The sequence below is a fragment of the Falco peregrinus genome, chromosome 10, assembly GCF_023634155.1.
Source record: "Falco peregrinus isolate bFalPer1 chromosome 10, bFalPer1.pri, whole genome shotgun sequence".
NCBI classification, from domain to species: Eukaryota; Metazoa; Chordata; class Aves; order Falconiformes; family Falconidae; genus Falco; species Falco peregrinus.
In genome coordinates this window covers 30,192,654-30,219,366 of record NC_073730.1, presented here as the reverse complement: position 1 = coordinate 30,219,366, position 26,713 = coordinate 30,192,654, and the positions used below count along the sequence as shown (strand labels likewise).

Sequence of the window (26,713 nt, the reverse complement as noted above, 5' to 3'; positions counted from 1 at the left end):
TATCTCAACATTTAGTTATTTTCAGTATTTCTCACTTTTTGGAGTACCTTGTTCGTCAGCTCTGAAGCAGCCGTAACATTTCTGCATTTGCATGAAAAAAATGGTGCAGTTTAGTTGTTCCGTCTCGTTACTGCATGGTTTAGGTGCTAGAATAGCAAGACTCCCCAAAAGATTTGCTTTTCAAAAAGCAAACCATATAAATTTGAACTGGTTTTGGTCTTGACAAAAGTGTTGGGACAAGAAGTATGTACCACCACTCTTGCTGTGTTGAATATATAAAATAGTGGAAAAGTTGACTTATTTCTTTCCAAGAAGCATTTTAAAAGAGTAAATAAAGCATTCAGTCAAAATTTACTTTATTTTTGTAAGCTAACTTAGGCATCCCAGATATGTACAGGCTGACTTCTAGCTCCCACCAAGTCGCAGCGGCGGGCAGGTACCCAACAGTTGCCCCTGTGTTCGGGCCATTCTCCACTGTGGGCCTGGAGGATGATTGCTTATTTTAAGAAAAATGCTTTTACATGTAGGAAGAGAAATATAAATTGCTAATGGCTTCTCCTCGGTGTATCCAGTGGATAGCTTTTCAAAAGCAGAAAAATGTGGATAGGGTTTTTACGTGGCTTTGGAAGAAAAAAAAACCTTAAATATGACTGTAGTGTGCAGCTTTTGCCCCTCCCCAGCACATTTTAAGAGCCCATATCAGTTTGCTCATAAATATCCTAAAAATGTAGATGGTTTAATTAGAAATTATTAAATGTTCCAGGCTTAAGAAAACACAGCAAACTAAAAGTGCTGTTTGCCACACGGCCATTTCAAAGCTGGCATAGGAGACATCAGAGAAAACAGAGCAAATATTTAACGTTTACTTTTAAGTCTATACAGGCATTCTTATTTATTTTACCATGTGGTTACTATTAAGTGTGTTGGCCTGCATCCATCCTTGCAATGAAAAAAAATAAATAAAACAATCCCCTGTAAGCATGCGCAGCTTTGCAGGCTTGCCAGCCCAAATATTTAGACTTCTCTAGCGGAGATGGAGAGTTCGGGGAGCTGAAGTGTGTGTTTGGCTCCAGGGCAGGCTGGGACGTGGGCTGTGTCCTTCACCTCCAGCCTTTGCAGGGAGCTCCCCCAAGGAAGCTGGGGAGACCGTTTACCTCGGGGGCTTTTTTCCATGGCAATGTTTAGGATTGAGCCTATGAAGAAAACACTCCCTTCCCCGGCTCCTTCCTCATCCTCCCCCCATCCAGCGCTAGCACACAACTCCTGAAGTCTATCAATCACACGCTCTGCAAGCACTACAGGCAAATCTTGAGTTAGCCACATGTGCCAGTGCTTTTTTGTGTCCCAAGGAAGTTACTTGACTAGTTTGTCTTTTTCTTTTTTTTGAAATCAAGTTTTTTAAAAATTCCCCCTATACATCCTGTGACAGATGTGATCGGGTCCCGATCCTGGTGCAATTACGGACAGTCCTTGTGGGCTGTGACACAGCTCGATGCAAAACACACGCTGCTGCCCTGCTGCTGGCAGTGGCTGCGTGCGAGGACACCTTGCAGTGCAGTAAGAACTGGTTTTTTTTCACGAGCCGATTCCAATGCAGGTACAGAAGGAAAGCGCTTGGTACAGAATGGCTGGAGACAATACAGAAATGCTTTACATACAGCTACTTAGATTTCCTCAATTAAACCAGAGGCTGGCTATAGTGAGGTCCAGAAATTAAACTTAGGTCAGGAAATTAAACCATTCCTTTTTTTCTTTTATAGCCTTGCTGGTACATCCTAAATGTATCAAAACTTAAAATAATTCTCATGCGAATTTTAAACCCTGTTTCTCCACGTTTCTTCTCAAAATGGAAATCATCATGATAACAGTTGTGATCTGCTGGACCTGAGGGCGAACTGAAATTTCTTAAGAAGCCAATTCTGTATCACTAAATGGTGTAAAAAGGAGAGTGCAGATAGGGATGGAGCTGGAGCACTTCCTGCAGCTTTGTGCTTTAACTGGAGTTACATCCCACTGCATCACAGGCATATATGAACTAAATGTCCGATCCCCTCCCACCCCCCAATACCTTTTCTGCTATGAAAGGTTATTTTTGCACAATACCTTTAACTTATTTTTTCCCTATGCTTTTGCTTAAGGAGTTGAGATCTGAGTTAGCACAGGTCCATCAGCTCTGCTGGATGCACATTAATACCAAAGAAAACCTTTGAGCCTGACTCCTGGCATATATTTTGGGTTGGGGAAGCTGTTTATCTTACTCCCCTCCCTGTCCCACCCCACAAGGCCTGGAGGCATCCATGGTCCCACAGCCAGGATATGCTGGGAGCATCTCCAGAGGGAAGCCTTACCAGCCAACACCAGCCTGCAAATAGGGACTGTGCAATAAGGAAGTTTTAAGGATTTGTTGCTTATGTCTCTTTTCATCTCTGAGTTTATTAAAGTGCAAATGTAAGCCATGGAGACAGCTATCACATGCAGTGCAGTACACCAAGAAACACTTTCCACACCATCAATGGAAGGTAAAAGGCTCCGTTGTGATTATCTAACGTACAGTTACTCGCACAAAGGACAAAACTGAACCCAGGCCCTGTGCCCTTCCACAGCAGCCAGTCCCAGAAAGCACTACAGCAATTAACTTGGAAATGAAACCTCCTCGAGTCCATCAGTTGACAAAACAGAAAATACCAAGAAGGATGGAGTATTTATAGAGCTCAGGATTTTATTCTGAGCTTCATGTTAATGATCCGTTTGAAGGGATGTTTATACTCAAGAGTTTTTTAAAGTTCAGTATTTTAACAACAACAACAACAAATCATAAATAAATAATATAGTAAATCATAAATACTCCTTATAGTACAAACGAAAAAATAAAATGGACTAGTCTGGTTCATCTCTCTCATAGAGCTGAGGTTTGTCTGCCCAAAGATGCTGGGACACTACAGTAATCCTGGGATTCAGTTTTGCTTTGCACTCTAAAAGAAAAAAAACAAAACACCCAAATGCATTGAGGTACAAAACATGTGAATATAACATGATAAAAAACATGAACATGCTTTCAGCAACAAGAATAAATATTACCATGTCTACAGTATCTACTTCACAGCTTTGTGAGATGAGGATAAATAAACTATTTCAAAATGTGGAAAAAAAAAAAAAAAAGAGATGAGTCTTACAAATAAACTTTGATTTTTAAATTAAGGCAGCTTCAGCAGGTATTTCAAGGCTTTTGCTGAAAACAGAATTCTTCTAACACCAAACGTGTACTCATGCTTTGTAGCTAGAGCTCTGATTGACCATCCAGTTCTCCTAATTTTGATGATCAAAACGAGCAAAGATTTGTGCACCGAATACCTGCAATACCAGGCTTGTTCTCTGCAAAAGTCAGTGTTTGGTCAATAGATATGATGTGAAAATTCTGAAAACCAGGTCATCCCTCAGGCATGGGAGTGAGGTACTGCTGAACGAATCGTTAACTCCATGTCCAAGGGGCAGGCTGGAAATTCAGAATTACAAGAAGCTGTTGGGTTTTTTTGTGAGTGAGTGACAAAAAAGGAATATTTAAGGGAAGGGCAAAGGAAGCCCAAGGGAAGCACTAAATGGGAAGCCCGTACCATTGTAAGACCTTGAAAAAGGTGACTCTAGTAGGTACATCATACACCTGAAACAAAAACGGATCCTAAAACTTTCCAGGAAAATACTGGAGGAGCTGGAGCGGGGTTTTGTTTGGCTCATTCAAAGGGATGGACGTACGAGTCTTCTTCCCCCTTCTCCTCTCAGCTAATAAACAGGGGAAGACAGATAACCGCACGACAAATAGTACTTCAAGTATTTAGGAACACGGCCTGCGTGTCTCAGCAGTGGGATTGTGCGTGAGCTGGGGGATTTGTGCACCTTGTGAAATAAAGCTGCCGCTTCCAGCAGTCCTAATGCATGTCGAAGGCACGATTTCATGTCCTACGTATAGGTGTCTCTTCCCTCTGTATGGGTGCGCACAAGATGACTGATGGTAAAGAGCAGTAAAAGGAGTAGACAGAATGGTTATTTTGTTCAAACTTCGTCTATTCCAATACAAATGGCATTATCATCACACAAAAAAATTTATATACAACAGACACTAACTAGTTGCTTCATTTTTTACAACGCTACCCATCATTATACCCCTGTGCTTGTACACACCTTAGGAAATGCTAAATTGGACACACACGCTGAAGATGCATTTCTGACCCGTTAAGAGAAAAAAAATGTCCTGCTGCCTTCGCCTGCTCAGCTCTGACCCCTGAAAATAAAACTGCCCCAAACCCCGTCAGCACCAGGGCTTTGGCCAGGGAGGGTGGAAGGGAAGGATGCTCATGGCTCCCGATGCCACCTCTCCCCGCTCCCCGGACGAGGCCGTGCTGGGTCCAATGGGGTCAGCTAAGCTACTCATGGGCTTTACCTAGAAGAGGGTGTAAAAATATCATCCCCTTTTGCTGGGTCCTCCTGCATGCCGGGATTAGTGCGTGCGATGGCAGGTGTCCAGGGCGCACACCTACCCCGCTGGGCAAATACAACCGAGAGACCAATGACAGGGATGCTACCTATGGGGTTTTAAAAATATATATGTATACATATATAATATATGCATATATATATATATATATATATTTGCCAACTAGTACAGTACAAGCTCTTTCTAAATTAACTCATCCAGGTGCTGGGGGTTCATGCCGGAGCCTAGCTGAGCTCTATAGCCTTTGCATTTTGTCCCTTCCCCTTCGGGCTGAAGCAAAGTCTGGGTGAGTGTGTGGCTGTAAAGCACAGCTGTCCAGTGGCTTTTCAAGAATTGCACTTGGCGTAATTCAAGTTTCTGTAGTTCAGATACATCTACCCTGCTTTTCCTGATGCTCATGCATGTACCAGCATAACTCAAAAAGAAAAAAACAAGTGACCACAGTGTAACAGTGCAAAAGTGAAACTTTTCCTCTGGAAAATGTAACTGGAGGGCAGCAGCTTCTTTGCAGCTGGGAACTAGAAAACAGCCTATTTGAAGATAAAATTAAAAAAAAACCCAAAAAACATTAAAAAAGTGCAACTTCTCAAAATATTTCAAAACGCAGGGTGGATTTGGCTAAGGCTGTAATGGCCAGGTCAACCTGATGCCTTTGTCGAGGAGGCACTGTACTCAGTCCTACCGCTCCACTGCCTCAGCTGACGTCCAGCAGGCAAGTTGCGTCATCTTTGTGTCTTTCCATATGGAAAACTGAGCCACCCTTACCGCCTTCTAGGCAGCACTGGCTGGGGGGCTGGTTGATGGCCGGCTGAACATGAGCCAGCGGTGTGGCCAAGGTGGCCAACAGCATCCTGGCTCGTGTCAGACAGTGTAGCCAGCAGGACCAGGGCAGTGACCATGGCCCTGTACTCGGCACTGGTGAGGCCGCACCTCGAATCCTGGGTTCACGTTTGGGCCCCTCACACCAAGAGGGACGTAGAGGGGCTGGAACGTGTACGGAGACGGGCAGCGAGGCTGGTGAAGCTGTGTCTGGAGCACAAGGCTGATGAGGAGCAGCTGAGGGAACTAGGGTGTTCAGCCTGGAGAGGAGGCGGCTCAGGGGGGACCTTCTCGCTCTCTACAGCTGCCTGAAAGGAGGGTGTAGGCAGGTGGGTCTTGGTCTCTTCTGCCAGGTCACAAACGACAGGACGAGAGGAAACAGCCTCAAATTGTGCCAGGGGAGGTTTAGACCAGATATTAGGAAAAATTCCTTCAATGAAAGAATGGTCAAGCACTGGAACAGGCTGCCCAGGGATGTGATGGAGTCACCATCCCTGGAGGGATTTAAAGGACGTGCAGTTGTGGTACTTAGCGACATGGTTTAGTGGTGGACTTGGCAGTGCTGGGTTAACAGTTGGACTTGACTATCTTAAAGGTCTTTTCCAACCTAAATGATTCTATGATCCTATGCAGAAGTTAATGTCCGCATGGGTCTGAGAAGATGCCAAGTGCCACAAGGGCTTATTCTACCACCCACACACCTCCAGGAAGCAATTATTTCCTCCCAAGGGCATTTGCTGCTGTTTAATACTATTAGCTCTGCTGGGTAGGAAATCCCAGAGGACACGCGTTATCTTAAGGCAAGACATCTATCTATCTATCTGCTTCTGAACCACAGATCACATCTAACACACCAGCCCCTTATCCACTGGGCTGCAGGTGTCTCCAGGACAAGCAACTTGGCAAGATGCGCAGTTGTGAGCAATAATGCAAACAGCCTTTTACATGTCAAACGCATTTCACAGAGGGGGTATGGACGCTTGCAGCTGCTCCCTGGATGGAAATAATGTCTGACCCTACGGCCGCTCAGCCACCCTTCCCTGCTCCTTTCCAAAGGGGCTTCTCTCTAGCACCCAAACCCATTCAGGACTGTTTGCTCAGCATTTGCTTGCATCTCAGCACTGATCCGAAAGCTGCTACAGAGCTGGGGGCTGCTCAGCTTTGGCTCTAGGGTGGGGTTTTTGGCATGCGGGAGTCTGGAGTCTCCATCCTCGCCAGGTATGACCCGCTCACACCACAGCACTGGAGACGCACCATCTGATAGCCACCAGGCACAGTACCAGAGCCGTCCTCCACCCCAGAGTATTTATTTAATAATGATAATATAATAAAAAGCTCATTACAAAACCTAGGAGTACTACAAATATTTCCGGTATTTCTTTTAAAAACAAAATTGTTCTGCTGCCAGGTTTACAATCCAACCACTGCTGTGGTGGATTTAGCGTACGAGAACTTAACAGCAAAACTGATTTTTTTTTGGAAGATTTCTAGTTTGTGCGGCTTCTGGAAAAATTGGAGTTCTAAAGTCTCATTAGTGAGAATCCATGCGTAATCTGTAACAAAAGTAAGGCAATTTTGTGTTTTTTTAGAAAAAGGGACTTTGAGCTGAAAATGTCCATTTAACTGCCAGTAGATGGCAAAAATATCCCGTACTTGTTTTCATTACCCGAAGTGATTAGTACAAAAGGCTTAATGTGTCATTCTCCTCCTCACTTTTCATAGAAACTTGCAGAAAGTATAAATTAAAGTGCCACTGTACAAAAAAAACCTAGCAAAAAACCTCAGTGGGTCATAAGAAGCTATCAGAAAGATGGAATCGATTTTTTTTAAAGTTGAATGACTGCATACCTGGGACCAGCAAAAGTTATCCTTTGTTTTGTTTCTTAAAACAAAACAAAACAAACAAAACCAAAAAAAAAAAAAGCAAAAAGAAAAAGAAAAAAAAGTCCACCCAGGATTTTTTTGGCAAAGTTTTCATAAAGTATTTGTTTCTTGACTGATTAGATTGTTATGTTCCTTCGTAATGAAGTAAATGGAATTAAATACCAGAGCAAAGCCAAGCAGATGCCAATGCTGCCCATTAGATTAAGCCTCTGTAATAAAAAATAATTATTCTTTTAAACAAAGAAGTCACACGTGTATCAGAGTTTACCCTTGAATAACAGGAATTTAACCTTTAAAATCCCTGTAGTTTGTCTTAAGAAATAAAAACCTATCCTTCAGATAGCCAGCAGTAAAGCAACAGTAGACCTGTGCATTCAGCTGCCCTGCCTCACCGGCGGAGCGGTGCAGGTGATGGTCCGGCGGGCGGCAGCGGGACGGGAGAGCCCTCCGGCACGGAAAGTGAGTCTCCGGCAGCACGAGGCGGTGAGCAAGGACGGCAGGGAAGGCGGATTTGGCAGCGATTTAAGGTGGTAACAACAGGGAAAGGCTTCCCATGGGAAAGGCAAGAGGTAAATGCTTCGGAGCTAGGTGATGCTGCTGGCTCTGGCCCGGCAGTGACGAGGCCACCCTTGGGCGAAGGCTGGGCAAAGTGCTGGGGTTTTGGGTGGCTCATCGGCATCCTGCCGTCCATCGGTGGCTCAGCTGAATCCTGCCTGGGATTCGGCCCCTGGAGTGGCGCCGCGGCAGGGGCGGGTGAGCGGGTTGGAGGGGGGTGACGATTAAGGGCTGGAAGAAAGGCAAGCAGCCTTCATCTTTGAACGTGGTGAGCGGGTTGGTGCCGTCCGGGGCTCTCGGGAGGAGGAAATAAAGCCTCTTACGGGACACTCCGCTGCAAAGACTTGACACATGGAGGCTTTCCCACAGCACGTTTGCAACAGGACCTTTGCACATCCCACCTTCCCTCCCCACGTTTAGCAGGGGAATAAAAAACAGCAGGGAGGGATGGCATATTGCACTGGTGCAGACACGTCTAAGCAGCTGCTAGTTTTAGGAGGAAAGTGTTACCAGAGGCCAGCGGCTGCTGGCACCCAGGTGTGAATGCCGCAGAGCTACTTCATTACCCCTCCGCTCCGTTCTGCGTAGCTCCTGGTCGACCCCTCTGAGCTGGCTCAGCCCAGCCTGCCTCTGCTCTGCACAGCAAAGGGGACACAGCATCAGTCCCACTGCATGCTACCTACAGCACAGGAGGTTTGGCCACGGCTCTGTAAACTCAGGATGAACTGGGGGGAGGTGTTTTCCAAAAACTCAGTGATACATTTGCTACTTCATAGCCATGCAAACATTTCCCATTGGGTTCACTAGGAATAAAAGGGTATTGGATACATTTCACCTCGGTGTAACGAGTGAAATGAAGTTATTCTTAATTTCCTCAGTGCCTTGTTAGAGGGGAGTACATTTTGGGTCTGGAATTGGCTCTGTCTCGCAGGCGGTGGAGCAGTGAGGGACAAAGGAGGAGGAACGAAGCAGAAGAAAAAAGGAACGGACAAGTCAGACCAGATCCTCACAGTGCAGTACCGTGTGCGGAGGGACCGGTGCCTCAGTGCTGCCCATCAGCGAGCCAGGGCCATGATCAGGCTGGCACACATCTCGAAGAAGTCCATGGTGTGGCTCCCCAGGCGTGGTGTCACTGAGGGGATGCTGCCAACGAAGGAGCCGCTCAGGGAGCCCATCAGCGACTGGCACTCGGCGGCCGCGGCGGCATCGATGCTCAGCCTTGGCCGATGCAAGCCGGCGGCGGAGCAGGAGCGCTGCGGCGTGGATGAGCCGGACCTCTGCTCCATCACGTCATCTTACACACAAAAAAAAAAAAAAAAAAGAAAGAAAAGAGTGGCATTAGTTGGGCATCTTCCATGCATGTTTGGTAAGGAACTATTAACGATGGTGGAGACAAATGGATGAAAAGGGCTTTTGCTGACTTTAAATGGCTGCCTAAGCACTTGAAAATGCAAAGAATGATTTTTAAATTCTTTTTTTAGACTTCCAAACTTGCCATTTTATGTGCTTTAAATCTCATGTTGCACCATTTCCCGCTTACCATCGATGCTTTTGAAGTCCAGGAGATAGCTGCGGTTGTCAACCTGGTAGAGCTGCAGGCTCATCTTCACATAATTGCCCGTCACCGGGTTCTTGCGGCGCACTCTGAGGTGGTAGGAGTTCACCACCTGCAATGGGAAACCTGCTTTCAGGGGTAAGATTCAAGGTAGCAAGAAGAACTTGTCTTTCCTTATTTTCTTCTCAATACTAGCAAGAGATCCGCTGAGAAAAACAGTTTCTAGAAATAACAGTGCCTATAAAATTAAGCAAGTGGCTTCACATCCTCTTCCCTCCTGTTTTAAAATGCTTCTTAGAGCTCTGATTCAGCAGCTGCTGGCAGACAAAGCTGCCGTGACCCAGCTGCCAGGCACCAAACTGATGTTTGCTCCTCCCTCACCAGCATCAATGGCCATACCAGCCAAAAAGTCCATTTGCAGACCTGCGTATGAGGACTGTGTCGGTGACACCAGGGCAGGCTGGGCAGCTAGGCAAAGTAACCTCTCCCATCAGCATGGCGAAATCCACTGCTCGTGAATCAGCCTCGATTTTCTCTTGCCACTTCCCACCCCACGATCTGCTGCCTCTCACTTGCAATGAGCTTTTTTCTCTGTGCTATATTTAAGAAGCAACTGCGTGAAGAAGAAAGCTATTTTGATGAAAAATCACATCTGAAGTTATTCTTAGGGTGGGGAAGACTATTGTGAAACCTCCTCATACAAAATAAGCTCCACTGCCTACATGAAGATGTTGGGCTGACTCAGTTTGTGAAGCTGTACCAGAAATACATCAGGTTTGTTCACTCTCTGCAAAACTGTGCAGCTAACGCATGTCTGGCTGGTGCAGGCATACGCAGCTGGAGACAGCCCATCTCCTGGCTGGTGCAGTGAAATCAGATTCCTGGGCACTACTTGGCTTTAAATACATATTATCAAAAATAAGGAGGAGCTAGGAGGCTTTGAAGAAGTGGCATAGTGATGTTCACACTGTGCAACCCTTGGGACCTGGAGCGAGGAGGGTCTCCTCTGGTGATGAAGATCTGGGCTGAAATTCTCACCTTACCTTGCTCCTGATGCTCGCACCAGGCTCCATCTTCATCGAGGAAAATGCTGCTGCATCAGTGATACAAACTCCTGCCCCCAACGCCCCCCCGCCCCTCACCTGTGCATCTTTTAAGAAGATGCGCACCGTGCCATTTCAGCGCACACGACTGATAGGACCCAAGTAAGAAACAGTGAGAGTTACTTTGCCCAGGAGCACTCGATTCCTCACGAGGAATTAGCCACTGGAATTAGAAATGTGACTGGCTCCTCTTATCCCTGCGGCTAAACGAGGCAGAATCATCTGTCCAGCCAGGGGCTTAAAGCATTCAGAAGGAAAACTCTTATTTCACACCATAAACAAACACCACGGATATTTAACCACAGCTACCACCTTAATGCAGTGCGTTTGTCTTAACAAGCAATAGCAGGGATTATTGCACGTCGGGGGCATTTATCTGGAAACAGGTGAAGCTGTACCCATACTTCCCACCCGCCCTGAGCAATTCAGCTCACGAGCAAATAAGCCTTGGAAAGCACCAGGAAGCCCCAGCACTCCCTACCTTCCACTCGAAGTCCAGCTGTTTCATGGCACGGTACACCTCGGCCATGATGTCATAGGGTTTGCTCTGGCTGCGGATCCCCAGGTGCCACTTGGCCTTTTTGACAGTCAGGGGTTTGGGCTTTGTGGTGTTGAGGGCATCCAAAGGACATCGCGCTTTGGGGCTGTCCGCTATCAACGGTGGCATCCGCTCGGGGTGCGGCTTCACGCCGGGAGGGATGTGCAGGGTGCTGTCGTCCATGAAGGAGCCGGTGGGGGGGCTGGAGGCGAGGTAGAACTCACTGGCTTGGTTCATGATCCTCCGGTTGTCGATGACGAGGTGGTAAGCCACCGCCAGCTGGTCCTGAGGGTCACCGCTGTACAGGCTGTTCATCACCTCCGACTCAGTGCATTCAAACTTTTCACAGACCTCCCGAACTGCGTCGTCGTCGATGACGGTGGCATCATAAGAAGGGTCCTCTGGGAACAGGTAACTGGGCAGCTCCTCCTTAAACCATTCGTGCTCCCTGGGGAAAAGCAGAGGAGCCACCGTGAGCTCTGTGCAAGGCAAGCTGCGGCAGCTGCTGCCACCAGCCCCTCGCTTGCTCCAGCTCCGACTAACCCTCAGCTGCAGCCTGGGGAGCTCAGCCCAGCCCTGCACGGTCCCCCTGTCCTGCGACAGCCACCACGCTCCGCAAGCACGGCCGCTGGCTCACTTGGCTTTGAACTATCCTCCCAGCACTTACAAGATGCTCACGCTCTTTTGATTACCATGGGTCTGGTAGAGATAGAAAGCATCAAAGCTATCCGGGTCCCCGACTCCCACTGATTTACGATGAAGTCAATGATAATTAAGCGGCTAAATGCCATAGAGGGCCTTGCCTATAGGTTCTACATATCAACTTGTAATCTCGCTACATACGCTGCTGCTCTAACATGTAATTAAATCCTCTAGTCTTAAGGAACTCAGAACTAAAAAAGACATTTTACTTGGTTTTACTTGAAGGGTAAAATTAAGGCCATCCATTGTGGATGCATTAAAAGCCTAAGAACTCCTGAAAGTCCTAGCAGTATTACGCTTTGCACGCCAGCTAGATGTAATGATTACTGTAAATTTCATAAAATGCGTATCGGGCTGCAGTCTTACAAAATGTTTCTGAAATGGCTCAGATTGTGAGAATTCCGAAGTCCTACTACCAGCCATGGACTTTTAATGACCTCTGCAGACACAAATATCTGCTTAAGAGCCCAGTGGTTCCCTTTACCTGGAATTTCCGCAGTGACGCATGCAGGTAAAAGGCTCATGGGCACTGCACTCATTGACTAGGAAAGAAAACTGTGCTGCATTTAAAGATGAACCATTTGCTCACATTTGAAACTATATCTGATATTTATGGATTAAGTTAGTAATTCTTGGGTTTCTCCTCCTTTTTTATTGGATAGACACTAATTACAATGATTACCCTCTTATTCTGAACTGGCACCCAGAGGGAGGTAGTCTTGAAATAAAGTAATGAAAAATGGCTGGTGAATATTAAGTTCTTAGGATTATTGCATGATATAGCTGGTTTTGCTAAGCACCATTAAGAGATTTTTGAGGCCGTTTTATAATGCAATAAAATAGCATTTTAATATACATATATATACATATATATATATATATATATAAAGTCATCACCCTGTTCATCGTCGCCCACTGCCAGCCAGCAGCGCCCACCTCTCCATGAGCACAGAAGGGTGCAGGAGTGCTCCTCGAATCACTCACCACAAAAACCAGCTTGATTAGCCAACTACTTCTGTAAACCACTCTGCACACCCGCCAACAGGGGACCCCCAGGACAGCCCCCCTCATCTGCCACTGGCCCACCAAAGCCCCCCAACCACAGCCAGCCCACTCCATCCCACTGGGCTGACCTGATGTCCTTGATGGTTGCTCGCTTGAGGGGGTCAACCTGCAGCATGTGCATGAGGAGAGTGGCGACGGAGCGGTTGAGGTATTCAGGGATGTAAAAAACACCTCCCCGGATCTTCTTGAAGAGGGTGGGCACGTGCTCGTCGTCAAAAGGCAGAGTGCCGCAGAGGAGGGCGTAGAGGATAACACCGCAGCTCCAGATGTCCACCTCTGGGCCGGCATAGAGCCTGCGCGAAGGCAAGGGCAGGAGAAAGGTGTCACCCCCCGGCCTCCTCTCCTTAGTTAGCGAGCAGGTCCCACTGGGTGAGCTGGGGACACGCTGCCAGCTCCACTGGGGCCAGAGCTGCAGCCCACCCTGGGGCTGCTCACGTGGATTCCCCTGGCCAAACCTGCCTGAGCCAAACCACTCGGGGGCGAGGGGGGATGACACGGCAGAGCTGGTGCTGACTGCCCACGCTCCTCCGGACAGCCGTGTACACCCCTGCCTCCACCAGACCCTCCAAAAAGCCAGACCCCACATTTCCAAGAGCCCTGCCAGGTTTATTTGCTCCTTCGCCTCACGGGCTCAGCCAGCAATTTCTGTTCATTTGGTGAGGCAGATTAAACAGCAGCAGATACTGTATCTCTGAGTGTTCATTTTCACTGGAAGTTTATGTGCTGGTATGCAAGCGTTCCCGCTTCCGACAAGCTGCTAATGCACCCCCTGGCATCACCAAGTCAGGACACCCCAAACACATGGGGTTGGCAGCTGCTTGCTTGCCCGACTTGTTTGTCTCTTTCTGCTACAACGGATGCTTTCTCAGAGGTGTTGGGAGGCAGTGTTCACCCTTGGGCTGTAAAACCCGACCAAAACACAGAGGTTGAGATGGAAATACAGAAGTCTCTTCGTGAAACCTCAGCCTCCTGCACTGGCTTCTCCTGAAAAGCATCGCCGCAGACACGCCGGTGTACAAAAAACACCAGCCGTGCACGTGGCCATTCTCTGAACAGCCCCAAAGCACCAGCTCTGCCTGTCCAAGGGTGAGACGGTCCCTGCTGAGGCCAGGGGCAGCAGCAGTCATTTTGGAATGATTAGCTAGCTGCCCCCTTGGTCCTGGCTCCATGCCCAGTTCCAACAGATAAGAAGCCTGATTGCTGATAACTGCATTGCCTGAACAGTCGATTGGAGTTTTAAGCCCAAACCAGATGCACTTTTATGACTGTGAAACCCAGGCGGTCACATTCTACTGCTTTTGTGCTCTAGCCAGCACAGGCAGGAGCTGGGATCCAGCCACCCCTGCCCTGCACACCCGCCGGCGAGGCAAGGCAGGCAGCCTGCCGCAGCAGCAGCCGTCACGCCTCTCCCCCGCAAATGCAGCGTGTATGCTGCCGTGGTGCTGAGCAGAGGGCAGCTTGGCATGATCATCAGGGGTACAAACCTCAAGCATCACCAGTACTGTAAGCAGCGCTGATGTGGGAGGGCTGCAGCTGTAGCCCGTGAAACAGTGCAACACGTAGGCTTGGGTTTATGTTCCCTTCTTACTTTTGCTGTTAACAAGCTGTATTGCCTGTACCCTTGGAACGATCAGGCTCTGCATCCAGGGACTAAATCCTGCTTGTTGATCTGCCCCGTGCTTTGTCTCCTATACAAACCAAAAAAAAATGTGCACCTGGCCTTTACTGGAAAGGGCATGAAAACAGTATTTTTTTGGAACCATGGTAGAGTTTTTGGCTTTGTCCCCCTCTTGACAATAAGGTTTGTCTTGCTTTCGCACGTAGAGCTGTAGTCACAACAGGGTTTGTTGGATGCTAGTCTAATTCCTAGGATACTCTGCCAACACTCGTGCTGGTGTAAATGAGAATAAAATAATCATAATCACGGTGAACACACTTTGAACAAAATGTTGTTGTATTTAAAAGCTACAGTTATAGGCAAAAATATGCTGGATTAGGAAAACTAACACTCATTTGAAGGCTGATTCAAAAAATATGGGGCAGATAATGAGAAGGATCATACAGAGGACTGAAAATTTGAAAATCTGTATTTTCAACGCTTGCTATGCTATTATAGAGAGAGTCAGGGAAATAAGTATATTCTAACAGGTTTCTGCCATGAAAATACTGGAGTTTACCATGTTGATACAGAAGTGTTAAGTCCAACCCAACCTTGCAGAGTGCATTCAACATGCTATGTGTCATGCAGATGTTGTACACTGAGAGATGCAACCACACTGGAGGTTTGTCAATTCAATTCATCAATTCAAAACCAAAGTTATGATGGTTGAACCTACCCTCATGAACAAAACCCCTAGCTTAAGGAACCAGAAGACACTCAACACGAGAGTTCAACAGTGTAGGGAAGTGATTAACGATCTTCCTGATTCTTCTGTTAGTGAAGTTAGTTTCCTCGTTAAACCTGTGTTGTATATTATAGGTGGGCAGGAGAGAAGGAGGTGGCCTGGAAAAGCCTTTCCATCTGAAACCTCAGTATTTGCATCCAAAGAGTAATTTTCACCCTCTTTAATTAGAAATATAAACAGTCAACATCTGCTGTTAGTAATTCCAACAAAGAAAACATCTTTAGCAAAATGTGGTTTGCTCTTACAGTTACTAAGAAATGTAATAACCAAGAAAACACCCTCAGATTTTTGCCAGTGGATTCACCCAAACATAAAATACAGGCTGAAAGGATTCAGCTGCTTTTGCTAGCAAAGGTGTTTCCAATCCCAAGAACAAATTTAACGACCAATTGCTCACATAAGTTCTGCTTAGACGTAGTGTGTCCTACCTTCCAGAGATGACTTCAGGGGCTGCATAATTTGGGGAGCCACAGCTGGTACGGAGAAATTCACCATCTGACATCATGTTGGACAATCCTAAAAACAAGATGCATGCTACATATTGGTGTTTTATGTGAAGGTCCAGGCACAGAGGACTCTGTACCGCACAGAGGAGAGGTACAGCAAGTGGAGGGGGAAATCTGGAGGAGAACTGTTGCTATAATTTAGATAGACTCCTTTGAGCTGATTTGAAAATTATCATTATTATTATTGTTGTTACTGTTATTATTGTTACTATTGTTACTGTTGTTGTTATTTTCACATTCAACCAAGGAATATTCACTCCAGGCTCACTTTGCTTCCCCAAGCTCTAAATTCCACAGCACAGAGGAGAACAGACATAATTCATCCCAGAGCACTTACTTTATATGGGGGTTGTGAGATTAGTAAATCTTCAGAAGGATTTATCACTGGTCGAAAGGACTCACCGGGACTGAGCTGGTAGCCCAACTATTTCAATGGATTTCAATCGGTAACGCCACTTAAAGGCTCCTGTTACTGCCCATTTGTAAAATGAAGTGAGGCCAAGAGCACACAGCCAAACGTACCGAGAACATGCATGAAAATAAACACAGGCAGCCAGCTCGCCCTGGAATTCACTGCACGGAGTCTGCCTTAAACTTAAATTAGCTACATCTTTATATTAGGTGATTATGCTAAAACATAGCAAAGATTTGCAAATTACTTTGCTGCTCTACTCTCAATGCCAGTACAGAAGCAGCCTACAATAAGTAATCCCTGCTTTTGCAAAAAGGCCGGGTGTTTATAACTGTGGGCTTTTCAGGTAAAGCAACTGCTAGTGGTTAGGAAAGCAGGCTCTGGGTTTTCTAAGGCTTGCTACACCGACACGCTCCAGGAAGCGCCTCGGAGCTGGCTGCATTTCTGGAATGCTGCTGGGGTCACATACCAAAATCGGCTATCTTTGCATTCATGTGTGCGTCCAGCAGCACGTTCTCCGGTTTCAGGTCTCGGTGGACAACCATGTGTCTGTGGCAGTAATCCACCGCAGAGAGAATCTGCTGGAAAAGGCGTCGAGCTTCTGCCTCTTCAACCTGTGGATGCAAGGGGAAAGAGTCCTGAAGGTTGGTCTGCCTGCAGAGCTGGCAGGGGAAGGTTTGACTTAGCAAGGAGCCAAAATGTTCCAGGGCATGGAGAGAAAATCACAGCGTGCTTGTGACCAGAAGCAGCAAATAAAGCAGATTTTCCCCCCTTGCATTTCATAATGTGCTAGTGTTTGCAAATGATACAGCCCAGAGATGAAATAAGAAACGTAAATTTAGCTGAGCTCTCAAGAACTTACTGGTGGCACCTACAAGGCAATGGCCTCCTGTCCCAACAAGACCAGCTTTGCTACACGGCACATGCAGATCAAGGCTGGACAAAACAGAGGATGCTGCAGGGAGCAATTCCTCATGGACAGATAGCTTCAGGAGAAACAAAAGCCAAAGGTGGAATATTGTGATAATTTTAATCAACTATCTAGCTGTCTTAGCTATAAAGTTTTATGAACTGTATTACAGAAATTGTATTTAAAATGAGGGGACTGATTATTTTTAAGGACGACTTCCTAAAGACTCTCTTCGTGAAAAATTTAGTTTCTGAATGCCAAAGTTCGGAAAGGATCCAAATTAGCCACTGAAAATATCCAGATGCGTGAAATGTGCTGGAAATCAGAACTGTATGCAGGGAATTAAATGGAGTCAGCTCCATCGACCACTGCGCTAATCTAAACCAATTTATTGTAAACGTATGATTTTTGTAGTATAGAGAAGAAACGTATGATGGGCTGCTCCTTCACCTGAAGCTTTATTCTGGATGTCCACCTCAGCCCATTGCCCTGTGACTGCTCCCTGCCTACGAGGATGTCCACAGGGCAGACACTAGTGATGTTCTTTGTAACCATAGCATCATATTCTGTGGGCTCAACCTGCACCTCAGCTGATTTACACCCAGCAGGACTACTGGCATTTGAAAATGTTGGTCAGATAAGCCACCTCCTTAAAAAGTCTTCAAAAGACCTGACGTGGAGCCAAGGGGGAGGTGAACGACTGGGATAGAGACCACACCACGTGGTCCTCCCCTCCGATGCTGTAAATCTGCTGCTGAACTGTGGGTGTTTTGACAGGCAACCCATAGCTACAGATTACAAAAATATGCTAGTTTTCCAAATATTTGCACTAAGCAACACGTTACCTTGGATATTTTGGTTTGCATATCAGAATAAATCAGAGGATGTTGCAAAAAATTGCACGCAACTTTTATGCGAGCCGGCATGAGATGTTCCAGTTGAGATTGCTGTGAAGCAGCTTCTATTTTGGGCCTTAACCTTAACCACATTCCCTTTAGCAGTTGTTTTGCTTCTAAACACCATCCTCTTCCCACACAAGTGTTTGGGCTGACATGGTACTGGCACTTACACGTCCATGCTTACAGATGTAATCAAATAATTCACCGCCAGAGACGTATTCCATGACCATGAAGAAGTCTGTCGGTGTGCTGATGACCTGGTACCTTCAAAAAACCAAGCAGATTTAGAGGAAAAAAAAAAATAAAAAATCAAGAAGAACAGGGAAAGGCTTTTAAATGGATTATTAGTTGCACATGAACACTTAAAATAATGCATTTGTTTGGATCTTGCATTTATAACTGCTTTCCACCTCTGAAATGCCATCTCTTATTTCAAGTCTAATCTTTCACTTGTCTATGAAAGGATCTCTTTTACAGACCTACGGTTTTCCTTCAAGCTTTTAAATAATCCTCTGAAATCTCTGCCAGACAATCCTATCCCATTTAGGACTGTCCTGACTTTCAAATTTCCATTTTGGCTAAGATGTGCAACAAGAACTTTAGAAATGAAGGCTTCGTTAGCTGGGGGTGGGGGTATATTTGGTTTCCTTCATATCAAGGATAAAGAAGAACTAGATGTTACAGGGAGCTACTTTTGGAAAGGTACAGAAACAAAGATGAACACCCCAAAAGTTATTTTTCAAATATTAAATCCCTCTATATTTTAGAATAGGGGAGGGAAAAAAAAAAAAAGGAATATCACCCTTGACTTCCAAATTTATTCTGTTTCCATTCAAAATGATCCCCAAGCACTGCAAAGGCATTTCAGTGTCCCAGCTGGTATAAACTGCCAGTGATCAGAGGAGGTCAATGCAGCTACAGGAATTCATAGCAGCACCAGCAGAGACGCCCCTCTCTTTTATTTCAGATACATTGTTGTTTGCTTGCCTTTTTTTTTTTCTTTTTTTTAACAGCTGAATTTCCATGGGTTATAATTTGTAGCAAACAGATTTCAAACCACTTCCAGAGATCAGCAAGTGGAAAGGTGATAGTCCCATAGAGATCAATAGGAATAACCTGATTCTCAAGTTCTTTGGATTCAGACATCTAAGTTACTGTTAACTGCCCCACTATTTCTTTTATATACATGTAAAAAGCTATTAAAAGAGGAGGTTTATGCACCTCTCTTCTATATTGCTGTATTTCATGTTTGCACTATGTACTACAGGACACTGATATTTTTAAACTGGATTTAATTTCTAGGCTTTAATACTTCGCCAAATGTGTGAACAAGACATAACTTGCAGGATGCTGGATACACAGCTGGGGACTCTTGCTGGCTCTTTTGTGAAATAATACTGATCTGTTCTCCAATAAATCCACGGAACGGTGAAGTTGCTCTAAAGTCAACAGTTGCTGCATGGTTAGTTATTTAACTGTAAAGAGAATTTGTTTTCTCTTGCCTCTAAGTCCCAGGTATTTGCTATATCTCATGCCAGTTTTAAGGCTGACCCAAATGTCAACTTATCCTTGCAGTTACCATTCAACAGCTTTCTTTTATAGAAATGCCAAAGATATTATCGAGTGCCTCATTAATGTGGACTGGCTGCACAAACTGGGGATTGAGAAGGAATCCCAGAGGCTGGAGTGCAGGTGCTGATTTACAACTGAAATTCAGGTTCATCAGAGTGGCAACTTGGAAAACTTGTGCCTGAATAATAAATTTAAAAAAAAAAAAAAAGTTCCTTTAAGCTCTGGATAATCAGGCCATTAAAACATAAATCCTATTGACTTCAAGCCAAGGCTTCACTCTGTGAGCCTGCCCGTGCTGCAGTTCCTCAAGCACAATCCTCTGCGGCTTCAAGCCTGGAGATATGAAGCCTAAAAAGGGTCATCACAGAAATCCCTGATGAAATCCCCAGGCAGGAGAGCCCAGACCCTCACTAAGCACCTTTCTGATGGCCTCTGTGTAGAAGAGAGGACAGCTCTGAGCAAAACCTGACGCAGGGACATCAGTCTGTGGGCTGTTACAATAACTCAGGCTCCCAACGGAGGATGCGCCTTCCATCGTTTCTCAAAGTGTCAAGTGTGTCCCCCATAAGTTAGTGGGAGACTCTCCAAAAGTGATGTTTGGCTCCAACACACAAAAACCTGACCACATCCCTAACATTTCCTACAACTCTAAGCCATCTCCCGAAACCAAGCCAGCTGTGTGTGTAGAGTCCTTGCAGATGGAGCTGAACCCATGGCAGAAAGGGTACTCACAGTTTGATAATGTGAGGGTGCCGGAAGAGTTTCAGATTTTGAATTTCTCGTTTGATCTTCCCAACTACATCCAGGCTGCGTATTTTCTGTCTGTTGAGTATTTTTACTGCGACTTTGTGCCCTGTCAGCTGGTGTTCGCCAACTATTAGGAAGAGAGCATTGCACAGTCACTAAACGGTGCAGCAAGATTCACACCAGCAATTTAGGACACTGTGGTTTAGAAGCAAAAAGCAACTTTCGAAGGGAACAAACCAAAAGATGAGGGGTGAAATATTTTAAATTTGGGGTTTGTCTCTTCACTTCTATTGTTTTCCCAGTGGAGTCATGGAAGGCAGAAGAGAGGGGACTTATCTGCAAAGAACACTCAAGTAAATAAAACAGAGTGAATTACTGGAGGAGGTCATACCCGAAGCTAATCTGGAAGGATTTATAGCATGTAAAAGCTAGATTAATCAGAAAGAGATATATTTAAATGGCAGAGGAAAATCTCCACTGTAACACACTGATTGATTAAATCCCTAATAAACCCAGTCTTAAAACTAGACCATCACACTTTAAAAAAAAAAAAAAAAATAGGGATTTTCCCTGCCCGAAATAAGACTGAAGGATTTGCATTACTAAAATGAATTTCTATTTATACATTCTCAAGTATGCTTCTTAGTTTGATGACAAGCTGCAGGAACACTGCTGTACTGCAATGGCAAATTCTGGGTTTAGAAAAGGTACAAACTTCAGTCTGGGTTTTTATAATATGCACTTGGTACATTGAGACGCTGATGCTTATCTCCTGTGTACAGTGACAAACAGTAACCACAAACTGGGAGTTGCACCACTGTCACTGGGGGAATTGCACTAACCTAATAATGTGAAATGAATTCAGCGTTTGATCCATTTGTTATCAATAAACAGACTATACAAAAAATAAAAAGCCCCAAGGAAGCCAGATTTATATTGAAGTTAACAGCAGAAACTGCTTGAAAACTGCCAGTTAGATGTTTATATCTAAAAGGGTTCTGTGGCCATGAGCTACCCCTTCTGAGTATTTTCCAATGTCACATTAAAAATGGTGACACACTGATGGTTTTCTAAAGATGCACAGAAAACCTGCTTACAGTAAATATTTGTGCTCTCTAATTATGAAGGTTACCCTTCCAGTAATAACATAGAGCACAAGGAGTTAATAATTACAAACAAACCTTGTTATTACATTATTAGAGACTGTAATTTTGGAGGCTGTAATGAGCTGACAGAAGCGAACGGCGTGAGAAGGGCAGGGCAGCAGTGCCGGCGCTGCTCGGGGCATGCCAGGTCACTATTATTAGCCACCAGATAAGACCTGCCAGAGATTCTTTCCTCAGTAAGAGCATCCTAAAAATAAAACACTTTACTGCCCTTGAAAATTAAAGCACCACTTTGCATGTCCATTTTATTCCTTGCAATACTTAAATCTACTAGATGAAATGAAAATAAACTAAGCCTTGCAGCATAGATGCAATTTAGGGATTAGCGAAGGGCTGGAGGAGGCAGATAATTCCTCTTGTGTGGTGCAAGGACAGCGCTGGAAATAGTCTGAGGAGGCATTTTCTCAGGTGCATCCTTGGGGAGAGGAGAGCAAGGTGGTGGGGGGCCTGCCCCATGGAAGGAGGCTTTGCTGGAGAAAGACTCTGCAAAGCAGCGCGTGTGCAAGGGGTACAAAAGCACGCTCAAGCTTTAGCGGGGCTTGCAAGGGGGCTGGGGTATTGCCTCTTTGTTCACTGCAAGAAATTCTCCCCAGGTTGTGCCAATACCAGTCCTATAAAGGGCACTGACCTCTCTTTGCCAAGGCTGTCATGGTATATGGATGGTGTACGTTACACTGAGGAGGCTGGGGAAAGCATGACAGAGGGGTGTAAGACAACTTCAGCAGATGACTTTTGAGATCAGTTCACCAGCAGCGTTTGATTTGGTCAACTACAGCACTGCAACACCTCTGCTCTCTCTTTCCTGGGAGCACGAGAAGCTGTACTTTGAAAGCTGTCCTTGACTCATTCAGCTCCATTAAAGAATTATAACACACTAAGCCAACAGTTGGGAAACTGAGGAACAGAAAAGCAAAGAGGCTTATTGCTGAACGAGGAAGAAAACCCCAATTTCTGCCATTCTTTGTTGCAAGACAAGCCTTTCTGGCCTTATCCCAGCATACCCTTTTGAAAAATTTTTATTACATACTTGGAAAAAAAAAAAAAAAGGCCATGCCCAGGATGAATAATTACTGTTTTTAATACCACTGCAGAACAGTTCATCTCCTTTCCATCCATGACAAACAATGTGTAACCCTGCGAAGGTTTGCTAGCTCAAACACATTAATAATTAAAAATAAACAGTCTATATTGTAATCCATCTTTTGCTTACAGTAAGCATTAGATACAGCGATATTGTTTCAGTCCCCAGTGGCTTGTTAAGCCTACTCGAACGCCTTGAGAGATGGAGACAAAGAAAGAACATAATTTGCTGTGTGGTGGGAGAGTTTTTAAGCCTTTCAGGTCTCTCCGGCTGCAGCCTGCAGAGGCAGGAGTTTTGACATGAGGCAGTAAGGACAACCTTCCCTCTGCTCAGTCACTGCCCCGAGCCCCTGTGCTGCAGCACGCTGGTGGGACGATCCAGCCCCAGGATGAGGAGCAGCGGCAGGTCCCGTGCCTCCCACAGCCACGGAAAGGGGATGCTTGTGCAGCTCATCTCTGATGGGTTTGTCTTCTCCTCGTCCCAAGGATGGGCAGTGGTGCTCTTGGGTGGTGATGAGGAAGCCTCCTCCTTCCCTCACTACCTCCGTGGATTAAAAAGCCTGGGGGGAGGAGGGAGGGCTGTGCGGCAGTGTTAGAAAAGGGATTTGAGCATGTGTCTTGTCTCAGGTAAACTCCACCACAGATTAAAACCACCAGCCAGAACCCTGCTGGGACAAGCAGGGGAGATGGATTTGGCATAGAGACGAGGAGCAGCACCTCATCCTGTGCTGCAAAAAACCCCCATCCCATAATGGCTAGATGGCAACGCTGACCCTAAACTCCAAAAGCCAACACCACATGGGACATGGTGTGAGTGTCCTTAGCTGGCACCCCATCTGCTTGCACTGCCTGGGCACAAGAATGCTTCAGCACCAGATGCTATGAAGCAACAAAGGGAAGAGATGTAATAGAATTAGTTTCTGAAAGGAGACCCTTCTAATTTAGTTGGTTTTGTAAGAGAAAAAAAATGAGCAGGAACACTGTTTATAAAACCGTAAGCTGAGAGAATCATTAAAACCCCTTGACAGCATGGTTTTTACAGCAGGTTCTGAGGAAGCCTGCCTCTGAGTGTGTGTTTGATGCAGCTCAGGCAGCACGAGCAGTTAACATTTTTGCAAATGCTCCAGGGGAATGTAAGTTTATGGAGGGGCACGAAAACTCCTATCAGTTGTGCCAGCCCTTACCTTATCCCAAAGTTAAGAATGAAGTCCACCCAAAGCGTATATTTAGCAAGGCTGTATTAATTCTGCCCCAGTGGCACTTGCTCATATGGTGCATCATCCTTCCCTTCCCTTCCCTTCATCTGTTCAGTCTCTTTTAGTTTATCTGCTACAACTTTCTACAGTTTGACGACTACAGCCAAGCTTTGTCCTTCAGTAGCAATGGTCCAGTGCCTGGGAAAATGGGATTTGACCCCAACTTGAGCCCGTGGAGGTGCCATCGTAACCAACATAAACATAACCCAAGCACTGCCAGTCCTTGAGGGACCACAAATTGGTCACCTCAATGGCCAACAAGTGGGGGAAGAAACCACCAAGTGGCCACTAGGGATGTCATGCGTGGAACCACATGAAAAAATATTTGTGTAACTCTGCTGGGTTCTGACTGAAGGTCTCCAAGCTGCAACGGCTGTGAACCTTGTTGTGCAAGGGCTGTGATCACGGCAGAGCTCTTCAGGGACCCGCAGGGTGGGACAAACACAGCAGCGATTTGACTAATCTGTTCTTACCAACCACCAGCTGAGGAGATGCTACCTCCTTCCTTCATTGCTTCACTAAACTCAAAATCCAAGATGATTTCCACAGATCTATTTTCTGCAAATTAATCTTCCTTTGGCCTGGAGGACAGGAGAACTAACTACCACCAGCTCTGCCTGTATTTAGCAAAATCCTGCGCAGTAACATTGACCCTTGGCATGACACCTCCTGTCCATCCACCACATTCACATCCACCGCAGTAACTCCTGCCTCTCTTCCAACAGTTGCTGTATTTCCATCACTATTTCCAGCTGGAATTTCAGTGTTATCACCAAAATCCTGCTCCCATCTGCCAACCTATCTGCTCCCCTCCGTGCCTTGTGTGGTCTTTCCCTAAATGAGATCAAGGAACTGACTGAGCTTGAAACGAACAGGTATTTTGCAGTGTTCACCTGGTCTGTAGGAGGATCAGTTCACTGATGGCAGTGATGAGCCAGAACGAACATCCTGACAGGGCAGCAGGGACTTTTTTTGTCGCATTTCTGGTCTCTGATGACTCAAAGTGACTATTCAGCTCCAGCTACAAATCCAAGCTCTGGTCAGTACCCCATCATCACTAAATCCTCCTTTTCATTGCCATTTTTTTTTACTTCCTTAATAACTGTAACCCTTAACAATTGCAATTTATGATTCCTTAACCTTGAGGAGGAAGGCAGGGAAAAGTGCCTTTTACAAAGTCTCGTGGAAGGCAGAGTTTGAAGAAAACACATCAGCAGCAAGAAACGCCACCGATGGCACCAGCCTTCTTAGTGAAAAAGCAATTATTATACACAACCTATTCAAAGCTTGAACCAATCAGGCAGAAATCTCTTTGCTCTTCTCATGTTTCTTGCTAAACAGGGTTGAATACAGGTTTTCCTAAAGTGCATTTGATTAAAATGCTGTAATTCTGTATAAATAGGAGGTCTAGTTTCTTCATCTGTTTCCAATGTCACGTCCAAATTTCACCTGTCAGTTGTAGGCAATATATTAAGGGGGAAGAAAAAAATAATTATAAAGGGTACTACTTACCCATAAGGGGTTTTGAGCTAGGAAATCTCTTTTATTTGAAATGTTTCTTTGGAAACTGTCAGTTTTTACTAAAGTCAGGTCATATGTGGGGTGGGGGGTATTTGTGCCCGTTACTCCCAAAAGGTAGCTAAGGAAAAAAGGCTATTGTGGGCAGCCTTCATTTGGCCTGCAAGAAAAAAATTGCCTTTGGAGCACTTTTTGAGGTCTGCTGGTACACACGACTGATTTAAATGGTCCTTACTGTTAGAAGTAATTTATTCCGATAATTCTTCAGTCAGTAAATTTGCGGTTTGGGATTAAACACAGCAATATATTTTTAGGGGGCTGATGAACGGCCACAGGTGGGTTTAGCCCCAGTGGTTGCGGTGGGTTTTTGCCCCTGCTGTCAGTTTGCGTTTATTTTAAAACGCCAGCGGCCGATGCGGGCACATCGCCCCTCGGGCACGGGGCGGCTGCTGCCCCCGCTCCCGCGGAACCCGCTTCCAGCCGGGAATCGCAGCTTCCCGTTTTGCTCGGACAAGAGATTTTGTTGCTTGGTTGGGTTGTTGGTCTTCTTTAATATATTGATTGGAAAATAAAATTGGCGTGTAATGGTAGAATTCCCAGGAAAAAGGAATGCAAGTCTTGGCAGCTGTTACGGCCAGGCAGAGCAAAGCTGGTGCCTTGCAAAGGGGAGCTGCCCACCCCGGCACGACCGAGGGTCCCGGTGCGCAGCCCGCGGACGGTCCAGGCTGCCCGGCGGCGCGGGGGGCAGCAGCACAGCCCCCCGGCTCCCGGATCTCGCTCCCCCCGGTCCCCCGGGACGCGGGGGCACGGCGCGGGAGGCCGCCCGGCCATGCTGCCCAGCCGCCCCATCACCTCTCCCCCGCCGAGGGAGGAAAGTTTCGGGGGGTCCCGCTGCGGGCCGGGGCGCAGGGGATGCAGCTCGCCGCCCCGCTGCCCAGGGGCGAGGGCCGCGTCCCCCCCGGCTGCCCACGACCACCTGCGCCCCCCCACACCCGCCCTGAGCGGGGGCCGCCCCCAGCCCGTGCCCACCGGGGCGGCGCCGGGCTCCACCGCCCCCCCCCCCCCCGCCCCGCCGCTCCCCGGGGATGCTGCGCGGCCCGGCCGCGGCGATGCGCGGCGCGGAGGCCCCGCGGCAGCGGCGGGAGACGGGAGGGAGCGCGGCGGGGGGCGCAGCGCGGCAAGCCCGGCCCCCTCCCCGCGGCCGCGGTACTCAGCTCTTGACTTTGCCGAAGGTGCCGACCCCCAGCGTGTCGCCCAGCACGTAGTGACCGATCTTCACCCGCCCGTCGTGCTTCTGCTTCTCGGCCATCTTCGCCCCCCGCCGCCGGACCACAATGCACAGGGCCGGCCCCGGCGCGGCGCGGCGCGGCGCGGCGCGGCTCGGCGCGGCTCGGCTCGGCGCGGCAAGGCGGGCGGGCGCGGCGGCGGCGCGCGGCGGGCGCGGCGGGAGCGGGGGCGGGGAGGGGCGCGCCCGCCGCCGGTGCTGGCCGAGGGGGGACCCGCCGCGGGGCGCACCCGCCCGGGGTGACACC

At 46.9% G+C, this 26,713-nt stretch overlaps 1 protein-coding gene across 1 annotated transcript; it reads right to left on the bottom strand.

Moving 5' to 3' along the window:
• Positions 1–28: 28 nt before the first annotated feature.
• On the bottom strand, positions 29–26,590 carry PRKAA2 (protein kinase AMP-activated catalytic subunit alpha 2). Its single transcript, XM_055815496.1, has 9 exons — positions 26,397–26,590; positions 20,147–20,288; positions 18,013–18,106; positions 16,503–16,647; positions 15,544–15,631; positions 12,779–13,003; positions 10,887–11,391; positions 9,288–9,414; positions 29–9,041 (listed from the first exon to the last, which is right to left on the bottom strand). Exons 1-9 carry the CDS (start codon positions 26,488–26,490, stop codon positions 8,803–8,805), a joined length of 1,659 nt encoding a protein of 552 aa, XP_055671471.1. The 5' UTR covers positions 26,491–26,590; the 3' UTR covers positions 29–8,802.
• Between the last annotated feature and the right edge of the window lie 123 nt (positions 26,591–26,713).